Source organism: Equus przewalskii, chromosome 16 (genome assembly GCF_037783145.1).
Source record: "Equus przewalskii isolate Varuska chromosome 16, EquPr2, whole genome shotgun sequence".
Classification (NCBI taxonomy): domain Eukaryota; kingdom Metazoa; phylum Chordata; class Mammalia; order Perissodactyla; family Equidae; genus Equus; species Equus przewalskii.
Genome location: NC_091846.1, coordinates 71,269,854 through 71,281,965, shown reverse-complemented (window position 1 = coordinate 71,281,965; position 12,112 = coordinate 71,269,854). Strand labels below are relative to the sequence as shown.

The 12,112-nt window shown below is 43.7% G+C and overlaps 1 protein-coding gene across 2 annotated transcripts; it reads left to right on the top strand.

The window, feature by feature from the left end:
• Window positions 1-809: 809 nt before the first annotated feature.
• METTL21C (methyltransferase 21C, AARS1 lysine) lies at window positions 810-11,045 on the top strand. 2 transcript variants are annotated; one of them, XM_070579243.1, is made up of 5 exons: window positions 810-843; window positions 3,003-3,159; window positions 6,543-6,694; window positions 9,287-9,404; window positions 10,364-11,045. In XM_070579243.1, the coding sequence occupies exons 2-5, from the start codon at window positions 3,030-3,032 to the stop codon at window positions 10,756-10,758; spliced, it is 795 nt and encodes a 264-aa protein (XP_070435344.1). In that variant the 5' UTR covers window positions 810-843; window positions 3,003-3,029; the 3' UTR covers window positions 10,759-11,045. The 2 variants fall into 2 exon arrangements, with proteins under 2 accessions (XP_070435344.1, XP_008532122.2); XM_008533900.2 differs by lacking the exon at window positions 810-843 and adding an exon at window positions 2,536-2,650.
• The last annotated feature ends 1,067 nt before the right edge of the window (window positions 11,046-12,112 follow it).

Here is a 12,112-nt window from a genome sequence, read left to right as displayed (position 1 = left end):
GGTTCAGTCCACTGGTTAAACAGAGTCCCTCATAAATGTGACTAATTGTTTAATTCCCATTTACCTAAGGCTCAATTTACACGCCTTATGTTCTATTTGAAGGGTTTCTAGGCTCCCCAAATAAGCACATGATTTCCCTCCTCCCTTTTTAACTCTGTCTTTTTTCAATTACATAAATGACAATGACTTGCTTTTTTCTTAGAAGAGTTTTTCTGATTTCCTAATCACGGCTGCCCCAACTAAACACCCCTTATCCGACTTGAAGCCTCTGACTCACGCCCCTTCTGGTGGGTAGCCGTTCTCTTGTCCTCCTCTTGGCAGTCTTCCGTGATTTCTGCTGCTAGAAGCAGACTTTAGGGCAGAGCCCACAGCTGCCACGCCCCTTTCTTCAGCCACAGGAGTTTGGCTAATGAGCACAAAGTCTGCAGGTCCATACAAAACGCCAACTATCCAACTCCTACTTCTTTTGAAAGTGAAATATAAATCTACATTTTAAACTACATCACAGCAACTGGATACCATAGAGGACAGCCTCTGTTCTGCTGGAGTAATTTTCTGAATCTTTTGAGGGTGATTCCATTTCACGTTGCAAGGATTGTGTTTGTGTATGTAAGAGAGAGAGAGAGAAAATTGAGAATTGAGAAAGAGAGAAAGAGAGAAAGAGAGAGGAAATACCAGCAAAGTAATGTGTCTGAATACTGGTGGATAATGCTACCCTAAATAACTTGGACTCCCACTGGCTGGCTTTTGTTCATAAAATGCTAATCCTTTCAGGTGCAGATCTATATAAAACATTGGGGATTAAAGTGTGCACAGAAATCTCAATCTCTTCCGCTACATAAGGTAAAGATATATTTAAACTAACAGTTCAATATTATTTTGAGGTTACTAACAAGGAGTCATTTTAAAAACTCCCCAATTCTTTAGTAAATACTGACATAAGCTATATAACACATGATGTGTGCAACTAATGATGAACACTAGGTAGATTACTGTAGTTATTTTCTAGGTTGCTTTTCAATGCACAGCTGTCTTTGGGAAAATGTTACTTTCTCATGTCAACTATAATGGTGGGGGAGGGAGGCAATTCATTTCAGGAGGGAAAGTGCCACCTGATGTTTGACTGAAAATGATTCTTTCCTTGCGGGCAAAATGAAGAAACGTCTTAAATTTAATGTGCAGAGTGGTGCTGGATGGAAGTCCTGCAGAGTGCTGTAGTGCAGAATATCTCTAGCTTCTTGAGATGATGGTGGTTGAGACTGCATGTGTGAGAGGCTTTGTGTAGATTACTTCTCAATTCCTACACCCACCATGTGAGGCAGGTCTCACCATTATCTACCTTCGCAACAAAGATTGTACATGGCAGAGCCAAGATTCAAGATTCAAGTGCCGGCCCACATCACAGCTCTGAGCCTTCTGCACTGAAGATGCTCTGCGTCTTCATAAACAACCAGTCTGTTGTGTATTAGCGGGAACAATTAACTTCCTGGAGTTGTAGGAAGGTGCAAGTAATTATCTACAAGAGAAAAACTTCTCCTGCAAAGCACAGACAGGTAGAGCATGCTTGGCTGGTTGATGAGTTGGAGAATTGGAGTAAATATTTGACTACTTGATTCCAGAGCCAGTGAAAATGCTAACTTACTTTCACAGCAAAGGCATTTGTTTGAAGTCCTGTGGCACATTAATGTGAGGGACACACAACCTCTCCAGGTGCGGAATGGGATTGTGTTGGCTGTGGGGCTGGCACTCTTCCTTGAGTCTTGTCCGTTTGCTCGGTGGAGTGAGTCAACGCCCAGTGGCTGGATTTCGTGTTGGTTTTTAGGTCAGCTGGCTAGTAGTGGCGTGGCTGATGTGTTTAGCTACTATCCTCAGTGGGCTGAAACAATAAGATGAGGCGACGCTGCATGTGGAGAATAAACTCAGGAGGGTACACGGAAATAAGGAAAATCAATTACATTTTGTAAAAAAGACTAGAAAACGTCATTGACAGCTAAGGATTATGAGTATTTTCAGGGCAAACTAGGGCAGGAAACCCAAGGCTGACGGAAGGCATCTCAAGCTGTGTCCAGCCTCGTGGTTAAGAAGGTAGATTGTGCAGCTGGAGCTCCTGGGTCTGACCCCATCTCTCCCACTGGCCAGCTCTAGGGCTGCTTTTTAACCTCTCTGTGCCTGAATTTCTCTCATCTGAGAGTGGCACAATAATAGTGTCCACTTCACGGGGTTTGTTGTAAGGACTAGATGAATCAATACCCTTAAGGCGCTAGAACGGTCCTTGGCAAAAACCCGATGGGTCCTGTGGTCAGAGCAGGTGTTACTATTTTGATGCAGATCAATGATCCCAACAGCCAGGTCGCCTTTTGTGAAACAGGTAGAGTTTTCCTGTGCTGGACGAATCACTTTCGCTCTTCTGTTTCTTGCCCTGGGGGTTAGCGGATATTATTATCCCCTTTTTGCTGATGAGGAAATGGCTCGGAGGGGATTAAGCGAGTTGCCAAGTGTTAGCGTAGGGAGCCAAATCAGGCTCCTGGCTCTCAGCCCCCAGCGCTTTCTACTGTCTTGCGATAAAGCCTCAGATGAAAGGGGAGCAGCCCTATGTTGGTCCAAATCCCAGCTTCTCATCCATGATGTCTTTAACCCCTCAATCCACAAGGTACTCGCAATGGTACTTACTGCTGGACCAGATTTTAAGATTTAGTTCCAGATGCTATTGGCAATACATTTTAGAGCTCAGCCACGTAGTGCCTGTCCTCCGGCTACCATTGCTCTGTTTTTGCATTTCTTCATGCACAGCACAGGTTTGGTCATGTCTGATGGTCTCCCTCCACTTTGCTCTGCAAAACCAGGATGGCAGCTCCTCGGGTGGCCGCTTTGCTCGCCCAGGGAACTAAGCTGAAAAGCAGGTGTTCTTTTCGGCTCAGCAGATGCTAAAGCGATAAGCTGCACCTTTTAGAGCCTTCCGGGAGATTCAGACAGCCTGGGCTGAGCACCTCGGTCTTGTGCAGTTCTCTCCTCTCCAGCCGGCTCCAATTATGGATGTGTGTCTGAGCTCCGAGCAGCAGCCCGGGCACCTGAACGAAGGACCGAGCACCCCAGATGGCTGGTTAGAGGCGAAGGAGGAGGGGGCGCTCCACGAAGATGGCACCGGCGGACCCCCAGGAGGTAATCTCCTTCTTCCTCACCTCAGCACCTCTTTTCCTGGTGACGGCATTTTCCGGTGGGCTTCAGTGACAAGAATTTCCATTTCCTTTTAACTCTAGATTTTTCCAATAATGAAGCGTGGTAGAAAAATGCCTTTATACAAGCATAAGCATAGCATTAGAAGTAATCCTATTTTTTATTATTTACTTATCAAAGTCCACAAATTTGTTTTATCTTGTGTGTAAATCTCAGATTTTTATATTTTGTGTAACAAAAACTTTTAAAAAGAAACAAAATCTAGATTCATTTCTGCTTTTTTCTAAAATTTATTCCTAGCCCAACGCCATACAGTGGATCCTTGTAAATCGAAGTGTAGCTTCTCATTAAGACAGTGTAACCCTTAAGGCTGCCTTTCTGGACAGGGACTCAGTAGTAAATAGATAATAGACATAACAAATGCTGTCATAAAGTCCAAGATAGAGCATTTGAAACTCCTACAATCATTTAACATGGTAAAATTTGGTTCCAACACTACTAAGATGTTACTTATTTTTACTAAACTTTTTACGCAAAAACGCAACTCTACCTACCTCTAAAATCTGATCTCTCTAAAACTATCAGGCTAGCATATATACAATAAATGAAAATATTTAATGCACAATAAACATAAATTTCTGTATCTTAGTAGAATGTAAAGGGTCTTATAGGAGAATATATGCCCATGTTTCTTTACATTGTTGATTGGGGAAGTATAACCGTCAGCTTATTATTTGTTGGTTTATTTCCCTGTGAAATGAGCCATTCAAAATCAGTCCATTGACATTTCCTACAGTCCCAAGAGAAAAATAAGTCCCCAGTTGGTGATACGTGGGAGGAGGGAAGGAGGAACAGTCTGGGTCATCGTGAGGGTGGGGGGAGGAAAGGCTGCAGGAGTTGGCACGAGTCCCTGATGGTCTGGCTGCTCTGAGTCACCTACTGCAGTGAGGAAAGCCTCAGAGGAAAGGAGAGAAGCCCTGTACCGACTCCTGGTACCGACCAGTCTGTACCAGCTCCTCAATTTCAGGAATTTTGTGAGCTGGTTGTTAAAAATGGCCCTTACTGACATTTAAGTTATATATACTTAGATTTAAATAGATTATATAAAAGGCAAAAGTATAGGACAAAATGCAAGTAATAAATACGACTCATCGTGAATCATTTTACTATAATCTATGCTATTGAGGCTATTGACGTCCATTGTATCCGTGTGGCAGAAACACCACGTGATGGTGTGCTGCTGCGCATCTTTCCCCAGTGACGTCCCGTGGGTGGTTTGAAATCGCCACAGTGGGAGTATTTACACCAGGGTAATCGTCAAACCCTACGAATCAGTGCAGCTTCTCCTCACCCCAAACTGGTTCTTAAACATTTACGGGCATGTGGAGGTCCGTTCCTTTGCCTTCTTATTGTCTCCGAAACAGAATTCAGAGTCAACCACTGGTACTCAGTCCTGTGGGGGAAGCTGGGTCATTCATAAATATTGGGTTCGCATTGTTAGATGTCAGTGGTTTCCCATAATAAGAGTAGGCCAGGGCCACAGGTCTTCTTCCCTCCCCTGCAGCCCCCCCACAGCCCCCACCAGGACACGTGACAGGAAAGGACAGTGTCTAGGGCTGAATGGGCCACTATTTAGTGGCAGATTCTTGCAAGTTCAGTGAAGACCCAGATCTCTGGAGCTCACCCTTCTGGTTAGGGCAGGGAATTCTCCTTCCGGGGTGGAATACACTAAATCGGAACCTGGGGCCCAGAGCAGTGCTCTGAAGAGCTGTGGACATCCGTCATGCGAGTTTACAAACCAGTCCCTTTGCTCACGCTGTGGTCAAAGACTGTTTTGACACTTTTTTGTAAAATGAATTTCTAGAAAAACAAAATGAAAATACATACAAAACACAAGACACGTTTCTTTGTAATTAGATTCAAAAGACATGGCCAAATTATTATAAACATTTCTTTTTTTTTTTTAAAAGATTTTATTTTTTTTTTCCTTTTTCTCCCCAAAGTCCCCCGGTACATAGTTGTATATTCTTCGTTGTGGGTCCTTCTAGTTGTGGCATGTGGGATGCCACCTCAGCATGGCTTAATGAGCAGTGCCATGTCTGCGCCCAGGATTCGAACTGACGAAACACTGGGCTGCCTGCAGCAGAGCGCGTGAACTTAATCACTCGGCCACTGGGCCGGCCCCTGTTGTAAGCATTTCTAAATGCTTACTCCAAACTTCTGTGCTTTTTCACTGTGAACTTCTTCTAAAAGGTTTGCAGGGCACAGCACAGAACTGCTCTGGTGCACGTGGAAATCAGTGCTACTGAACCGGCCTGTCGGACCTGCCTCGGAGGGGTGCATTGCACTCTTGATTAGGTTTCTTCAAAGGCCCGCTACCCTTCACCCTGTATTCCTGCCCTCCACCCCTGCCTCCTCCTCTCCCAACTTAAGTGTATACGTGTTTCTGGTGAGAGCACCTCAAACGTTAACTGACTGCTCCTTTCTGCTATTTTCCAAAGCCCACATTCCACCCATGGTTAAAAATGTCCTGGGCGTATCTCAGGCAACAACAGCAGGTTTCAAGCAGGTTTCCCCCACAAGCTCCTCGCTGCTAATTCCTTCTCCCCACTGGTACCAACAGCTTCTCCTCTCCTGCTGACGGCCCCTAAGTGTGCCTGCTCAGCACCTTCATTCCTGACATTTTTACTCCCTGTTCTTTTCACTCTGAAACACTCTGCAAAGCCTTCAAGAACTTGTGCTTCTGTGATGTCAGCCCTGATCAGGCACTCTTTTCCTCTCATTTTATATGATATTTGAGAGCTGCAAGAGTGGGTCATGAGTGTAAAGGAGTATTTAAAGCAATAGTAACTTAATACCCAGAGCTCATCTGACAACCTCCCCCAGGACTGTGGAGCTGGCTCTTCTTTGGGTGACCTGTACCTTTTGAGGAGCAGTTGTAGGAAGGGTTTAAGGAGCATGCTCCAGCCAACATGTGGGAATGTTACTTCACTTCAAGACCTAAAAATAGGCAGGTTCATGTTTGCCTAGGTCTTCCTTCTCCAGACAGCTCATTCGTGCCATTCGGCTAATAAGCTATCTTCCCCCTGTCGTCAAAACAGAGGGTAGGATGGAGCCACTCCTCGCCCATCCTCTCCTAAACACAGGAAAGGACCCAGGGCAGCCTTTGGTATTTCATCATATTGTAAAAATGTCACATCTGAATCCACGTCCCTGTCACCCCATATCATTCAGTTTTGTGCCCATTTGCTGGCATTATCCCCTTTTTGTGGGAAGATTGCTCAACCTGTTCCCCTCCTGCCATTTGTACCTCGTGTACACTCACACTGGATCAACAAATCATGGAACCTACTTTCTCTGCCCCACAGAGTCTAACAAGATAGAACCATCTCTTCAGAGTCTCCAGAAATTTGTTCCTACTGATTATGCCAGCTACACTCAGGAGCACTATCTGTTTGCAGGCAAGAAGATTGTCATTCAAGAATCGATAGAGAGTTACGGAGCGGTGGTGTGGCCAGGGGTGAGAAAACCGTTACATTTGGGATGTCAGGATTTCTGGGGACCATAATAACAATTTCGTTCATCTGTGTTGCCCTGGATGATTTGCCAAGTGCTTTTGCATTCTGTGCTTCTCCAACTGACGGGCAATTCTCAGCCCCTAGAGGATTGGGTGGTGTGCTCAGGCTCCACAAAAACGCAGCATGTCTCTCAGAAGCATTCCTTTCCTCTATGCTATGTTTCTTGAAACATTATTTTTTACATTAAAATAAACTTGAATATATCAGGAAGCAAGATGAAAGTTCATATGAAACATTATGAAATTGAATTGAAGTCATATGAATGAATTGAATTCATATGAATTGTTAGCATGGATGTGAATCATTTTGGGTTCATGTTAAAATGCAGGTTCAGATTCAGCAGGGCTGGGGGCCTGTGCGTCTGCATTTCTTGCATGCTCCCAGGCAATGCAGACCTGCCGTCAAGGGACCGCACACTGAGACATCATGATTACAGGTTCCGTGGTGCTTCCTCGCAGCCATCTGGGGTACTGGGGGCAAGTGAGAGGGGAGAAGAAGGAGGGGGGAGAGGGGAGGGAGGGACAAAGGGCTCCAGGCTCTTAGTGCTCTACCCTCTTCTCCCCCTAACTAAGGAAGCTTGATTTCTGCGCATTATGCATATAAGTTTGATTTCCTTCAAACAAAGGCTTTTCTTTAGCTTAACAACAAGTTTGAAAACCACCAAACGACTCCACAGCTTCCTATTATAGTATGTCTGGCAAATGGACCACTATAGCAGGGGTATCAGAGATCAGGCACGGAGAAAGAGCAGTGGTCCACCGGCCTGTTTCATTTTTAATAAGGCCTCAGGCTTTCATGCACCAAACCCTGGCCTCTCTTGGGACCTCAGTTTCCTGAAAGCTGCAAAAAAAGGGGTTATGTAAAGTGGGAGGACACACTTTTCCTGTGTGACTTCATGCTGTGAGAGAGTCACTTTGAGGAGTTTGCTGCGAGGCCTGAGGAGCGGGCGGGGACTTTGCAGAGAGCATTGGGTGGGCTGGTCTCTGCCAGCAGTGAGGGAGGAAGCCTGGGGGTCTCTTCAGAAAAGCCCTCAAAGCATATGTCCTCTCGATGGGCCCAGGTGACACTCTTCCTAATACTGAAACCCCCACAGAGGAAATAATTATCCTTGCTCCTCAAGAACCAATAGACTCCTTTCCTCACAACCTCCCGTCCCGCCCCTTGCAGCGGGCAGCACTTTACTGCTGTCTCACCTGCTGCCCCTTGCCTGGTGTGTCGCCCCCTCCTTGTGTGTGCTCACTCGTCCTTCAACATGCACGCCACCTGTCACTGGGCTTCCCCTGAGTACCCGGTGGCGCCTCCTGCAGGCCTCTTACCTCCCTGTCCCCCACTGTCGTGCAGTTTAGAATCAGTTTACAGGCCCCTTGCCCCACCCACACTGAGTCCCTTGAGAGGAGAGATGACCATGTCATGCTGGTCTTGGAGTGTGACTGCTCAGTATGAACAGAGGAGGATGAGAGGGAGTGACCTATGGGGTTAGTTTGCTCCGGATCCTGCCACCGGCCATCATGAGAGCAGCATGTCTCAAATAATCCTGGCTGCCCCCCTCTGCAGCCAGGCTCAAAATAGAAAGTGGGGTCATAACGAGTCCTGAGCATCTGTAGGAAGATGCAGGCTAAAAGTGTACACAATCTAGAGAGTTCGATTTGTTTTTCCATCTCAGTGTTCACATTCCCAACTCAAGTAATTTCCTCGTGCACGACTTCCCCCAGGCCCTCGGATCCATGACATCGCTAACTGCCACCCTGTTGGCATAAAAGTGAACACCTCATGAATCAGTGCAAATTGCATATCCTTTATCTCTTCTAAAAAGGTTAAGAAGGTGGAGGCAGAAGAGAACGAATAAAGAAGGAAAGGGACATTTGATTTTCTGTATAAAAAGCTACCTTAACTTATTCACATATAATATGTTTTTTAACATCTCTCTGCTAATACTCAAAGAGTGGTCCACAGGCCAGCAGCATTGACATTACCTGGTGGCTTGTTGGAAATGCAGTCTTGAGCCCCCAGCCCTACTGCACGAGGATGTGCCTCTTTAACCAGGCCCCGGAGGATCTGTGCGTGCACCGAAGTTTGAGAAGCACTGTTCTGAGCGCTAAGTCAAAGCCCTAACCAGCCTGGGTTTTGATAAAGGAGTCAGGAGGCAGGTGTTGAAGAAATCTATGCAGCAACATTCTTAAAGCAGGTGGAGGCCTGACATGAATAAACCAGAGGAAGAAGTTGCTGTTCTTTAGGCTTCCTTTCACAGATTTGTAAGAGCTCAGCTGATCTTCCTATTTCTGGAGATTGACCCAGAGTCTTCTGATATAGGCAATTTAACAAATCTGTTTCTCCAGTTCCTTTGATGCATATTGTAACATTCATATTCCAGAGGTCAGAATATGGCATTGAATGTATATTTTGATTCTTACGAACCCCTCAATAAACTGACACTATCAATAAGATGTCTTTTAGAATTTAACTCGGGGTGGGGAAGGGGATCTCCTGGTTTCCAATGTTCCAATGCCCAGGTGACAACTGCAAATGTTTTTTAGGCAACGGCTCTGTGTCAGTATTTGGAGGAACACACAGAGGAACTGAATCTCCAAGATGCTAAAATACTTGAAATTGGTGCTGGACCAGGCCTTGTTTCCATTGTGGCCAGTATTTTAGGTTTGTGTGTTTGTTTCTTCCTGACCTTGTTTCAAAAGACCTTTACTGTGACAACAATGACAGTGAGTGCTTACTGTATGACTGGCTCTGGTTTAGGTGCCTGGCCAGGATTTCATTCACTGAATCTCCCCCAAATGTCCCCCTAAGCTGTTATCCCAGAAATGAGATAATCGCATCTTAGAGAGGTTAAGGAACTTGCTCAGTCCACTGATCCCCGTGTGATGAAGCTGAAGTTCTGGAGCTGTGACCCCTGAATCCCTGTTGTAGACACTATGTTCTATTATGTCCTGCTTTGGGCTGCAATTAAGATTTTAAAGAAAATAAGTGTGTTAATATAAGATGAAGACAGATTTATACCCCAAATGCAGGTTGTGAGTTCCTGGGCTACTGGGCAAGAAGTGGGTATAAAGCTGGCATACTTCTGCCTACACTCTTACAGTTCTTCTCTTAAAACCAATCTGGAAATACGCTGATCTACTTTGTGAACCCTAGTCACTAGCTTTAAAAGGCCTAAGAATTAATTTAACGATGTTAGGCAGCGGGGAAAGTCATGCAAAATGGATTATCCTTTGTGGAAAGAACTGGGTGCTGAACGCTTCATATAAGAGAAAAACAAAATCTTCAAACAAATACAATTTTAGAAGGAAGAACATTATGAATTATTAATATAATAATGCTAGGAATCTTAGTATGTTTAGCTAATTATCCAGAAATCTCCCAACATTGCACCGCTGTTTAACTTACAGTGTTGGCTGCCACACATCTTGCAGTGCACAGGGCAGGGCTCCCCACGAGAAAGAATTATCCAGCCAGAATTATGTCAAAGATGTCCAGCCCATTTGTCAATAGCCAAGGCTGAGAAGCCCAGTTCTATTTCTGTGTTTCTCCCTGAGAGTGTATGTCCACTGTGGCTGCCCAAATGTTTCTAGGTAATTACAATTTTTCTCTTTCTCTCTTAGGAGCTCAAGTCACAGCAACGGATTTGCCTGATGTCCTAGGAAACCTTCAATACAATCTTTTAAAGAACACACTAAAATGTACAGCACATCTGCCTGAAGTGAAAGAACTGGTGTGGGGAGAGGGCTTGGAACAAAACTTCCCCAAGTCAAGTTTTTATTACGATTACATTCTGGCCTCTGACGTGGTCTACCACCATTACTTCCTGGACAAGCTGCTCACCACCATGGTGTACCTTTGTCAGCCAGGGACGGTGTTGCTTTGGGCAAACAAGTTCAGATTCAGCACCGATTATGAATTTTTAGATAAATTCAAGCAAGTTTTTGATACAACACTCTTGGCCGAATTTCCAGAGGCATCAGTCAAACTTTTTAAAGGAACACTAAGATGGGACTAAATTAAACAAATGTCTCTCAAAACATTAGTGTGTCTTTTGAGCAGTGTTAGAAATTGTATTGTTAATAAAAGACTTCTTTTATAAGATTGAGAAGATAGTGCATAAAAATAACTCATATGCCTAGAATAGATATAACTCAGTATCACAGCCGCTTTCCAGACTAACCTATTTAAGATTATCTGGTTCATCTAAACATTCGGAAAGAATAACATGAAAACAGAAAAGTAGCTTTGTTGGCTTCCAAAAGTTTAATAAATTTGACAAGAATAAATTAATACACAAGTGGGTTTCCCCTTGTTATTTCTGCTGTAGATCACGGTTTTAAACTTGTCAATATACTTTTGTCACATGATGTTGGAAACTGAGCTTGACAGTGTCCTTGTGCCTTAATTTGAAGAAGCTGCTTATATGCATTTTAACTGTAGCAAAGGGAGAGAATACTGAGTGACAGGAAACAGTTACAGGCTTAACATTGATTAAAAGTGAAAAATACCAAAACAGGGCTGGAATGAGGAAATGGATGTTGTCTTAGGAACTTCTTAGGAGAAGTTACTCTACAAATACTCTCCTTTTGTGTCAGTTGTCTAGGACCACTTCAAGTTAGATTTCTGGATTGTCTGCTTTTTTTTTAATAACTGATCTATAATTAAAATTCTTGGAAAAGTAGGAAAGAATGGACTTTTTGTTTGTTCTCATAAAGGAAGGCTACAAAACAATGTAAAACAAACATCATAATTATAAAATGTTAAAGGCTTCTCCTTTGAGACAGGGGAAGAATTAAAAGTTCCAGCTAATGCCATTTCTCCACATTTTACTAGAGATTTTAGTCAATGTTGTAAAGGAAGGGAAAGAAATAAAACCTGCAAATTCAGAATGGAAGGAATAAAAGCAACACTGTTCCTGGATGATACGACTGTCGTTTACGTAAGACAGGCCAGCAAACTTTCTCTTGAAAGGGCCAGATGACAAATACTTTAGGCTTTACAGGCTACATACTGTTTGTGCAGAATTTTTTTTTTTTTTAACAATGATTTATAAAACTGCAAGAACCATTCTTAGCTTGTGGACCCTGTAGAAACAGGCTATGGATTGATTTGACCTGGAGGCCATAGTTTGCTGACTCCTGAAACTGGGAATAATCTACAATGGAACTATTGGAATTTTTAAGAGTTCAGCAAGGCTGCCAAATGTCAATATATAAAGCTCAATGGTTTTATGAATTCGAACTATAGATAGTTAGAAAATGAAATTTAAGTAACGATATCACTTACAATAGCAATATTAAATACTTAGGATAAATCTAACAAAAGATATACAAGAACTCTACAAAAATGTATAGCCGCATTGAGACAAA

What these genes read in the sequence shown, in the direction of transcription:
- METTL21C (XM_070579243.1), top strand. Translation starts at nt 3,030, where the DNA reads ATGGATGTGTGTCTGAGCTCCGAGCAGCAGCCCGGGCACCTGAACGAA. An exon ending in GAGCGGTGGTGTGGCCAGGG is followed by an intron (nt 6,695 to 9,286) that starts GTGAGAAAACCG and finishes AATGTTTTTTAG; the next exon opens with GCAACGGCTCTGTGTCAGTA. An exon ending in CATTGTGGCCAGTATTTTAG is followed by an intron (nt 9,405 to 10,363) that starts GTTTGTGTGTTT and finishes TTTCTCTCTTAG; the next exon opens with GAGCTCAAGTCACAGCAACG.